Raw genomic sequence first — 2500 nt, 5'->3', positions numbered from 1 at the left:
ACACACTTTTATATATGCATACTTACCTATATAATACTTCGACATCTGCATACTTACCTATACATACACAAAGGTAACTTTATAATTATACACGTTTTAAAGTTTAGAGTTTACTTGTTAAACTTCAGATAACTTCCTCCTCTCACATAAATAAATGTTTGTTATCAGCAACGGAACCAGCATTAGTTCAAATTAGAATCCTGTATATCGTATTTAAAGAAGCTATATTTTTGAAATAATGCTTTCTCGATCTCGAGAAAGCATCTGTTATACCGTAGTTTAGCAGGCTTTCGACAAAATATCTACTTTGAATATAATATACAAACTGCTTTTAATAAATGCTTTTTATATTAAACAAAATAGAGAAACAGCTAAAGAAAGACCGTATATATATTTGTTGCAAAACTGGGTCGCTCTATCGAATAGTAACTACACTTTGTCGTCATATGGAAAGGCCGTTTTAAATAATCCAGTTCTATACGCCCCTAGGGTGGCGGGATGATTTCGATTGGATTATATTTGGTCATTGGACTACTCAGTTCAAAATAGAAATCTATATATCATTGTGATAGAAGCTGTATCTTTGAAATCCTGCTAAACTAAATATTTTCTCAAGAAAGTACCTGTTATATCCCAGTTTAGCAGGCTTTCGACAAAATATCTGCTTTACGTATAATATACAAATTGTTTTTAATAAATGCTTTTTATTTTTTAAATAAAATGAAGAAACATTTAAAGAAAGATCATAATTCTATTTGTTGCGAAACTTTGGTCACCCAACCGAATAATAACTACACTCTGTCGTCATATGGGAAGGACACTTCAAATAATTTAGTCCTATACGCCCCTTGGGTGATGGGGCAGTTTCGACAGGATTACCTTTGGTCTTCGGACTGCTTGATGACCTAGGGCTAACCAATAAACGAAGAAGATCGCATGAATGATATCGAAAACAGTGACAAATTCAAGAATCGATGAAAGGAAAATAGGTAAATACAACATTTCCGTTATAAAATGAATTTGAAACTATAATATTCAATATTGAAATAGAAAATTGGTAAAATGAGGCAGAAATATGATAGTTTTCTTACTTCTATGAACCCCATGAAATGCCGTTAGCTTCATGTTCAATTTAATCACTTCACAACGTAACACTTACAACTACAAGCCTCGTTTGATGAAGTTGAAAATCCATTCTCAGATATTAAATCAGTATATATATAAGAAATAGACACGAAAATGAAATGGAATACAAAACTGAAAATGAAATGAAATGAGCAATAAATATCGTCAAATGAAACAAATGTTTACAGAGAACATAAGAACACAGACCAGCTTAGACCGTTGTAGCTAACTGGTAACATACCATAAGGATCAAAATGATATGGAACGAAACAGTAATCACATAGACAACAAGAAACAATGAAGGAGCTAAAAATAATCACCAAATTTTCCTCAAGTTAGACATCATGGTCTTGGGAAAAATATGAAGGATATAAAGGATGGTATATTCCTAGATATATTATTTCAGAACTGCAAAAAAAAAAAAAAAGAAAAAAAAAGAGAAGGACGCATGGTAACAACATGAAGCCTCTGATTATAGGCTTGCTTGATAGTCTGACTTGGGCTAAATAACGGTAATGCATTAGAAATTATAAAACGGCTCACACACACACATACACACGCACGCACACACTCATGCTCACACACACAAAGTGACAAGATTGTTTCCTTACCTTGCAGGTAGCGTATAAGTACACACATTGTAGCTCCAAAGATAAAGTTCCGCAATAATACTGGTATCAGCGTAAATGGCATACAAAAGACTGCCAAAAGTAGATCACTGATTGACAAGTTCAATAGAAAAACATTGGTGACAGTACGCATGCGTTTGTTTTGCACAAGAGTCAATATAACAAGTAAATTCCCGACAACAGCTAGAAGAAAAATAGCTATATATGGAGGGATAAGGATTTCTTTTTGGAAACTAGCATGATGCATGCGTTTCACTGTGTAGTTACTAGTTTTGTTATAGACAATATTACTGCCTAGGTCCCTGTCGATAAACTCAGCATCATTGTCGTCCAATATTCCATGCTCGGTGAGATTCATTGCTAAAGACCTGGGATACGAAAATTATCCTCTTTTTGTTTGTATATGTGTGTGCGCGCGTGCGTGCGTTCGTATATATGTACGTATATCTATTATTATTAATATTATTATTATTATTATTATTATTATTATTATTATTATTATTATTATTATTTGTGTTTTGTGGGTGTTTGTTCTTCGCTCTGTCTTCAAGAGTTCATTTTTATTTTTATTTTATTTCTGAGGTTAACAGTAGATGAAAAATAAAATTCTGATTTTAAAACTACAGCATTTGATATGATTGATTTTATATTATATTTAAATGTTTAATAAAATCAATTTACAGCCGCCAATGGCTGGCACCACGCGCGTTATACTATATTATAAATTGTGCATAAACCAATCATTT

At 32.4% G+C, this 2500-nt stretch overlaps 1 protein-coding gene across 1 annotated transcript in view; it reads right to left on the bottom strand.

Annotated features, from left to right (window-relative positions):
* LOC106877244 (cholecystokinin receptor type A) overlaps positions 1-2481 on the bottom strand; it is a 300624-nt gene extending 298143 nt beyond the window's left edge. The window contains exon 1 of the mRNA XM_052970665.1: positions 1737-2481. Within this exon, the coding sequence (XP_052826625.1) occupies positions 1737-2112 (376 nt within the window). The 5' untranslated portion in view covers positions 2113-2481. The remainder of the gene's footprint in view (positions 1-1736) is intronic.
* Between the last annotated feature and the right edge of the window lie 19 nt (positions 2482-2500).

Source organism: Octopus bimaculoides, chromosome 9 (genome assembly GCF_001194135.2).
Source record: "Octopus bimaculoides isolate UCB-OBI-ISO-001 chromosome 9, ASM119413v2, whole genome shotgun sequence".
Lineage (NCBI taxonomy): Eukaryota > Metazoa > Mollusca > Cephalopoda > Octopoda > Octopodidae > Octopus > Octopus bimaculoides.
Note: the sequence above shows the minus strand (reverse complement) of the source record. Positions and strands in the feature narration are given on the sequence as shown.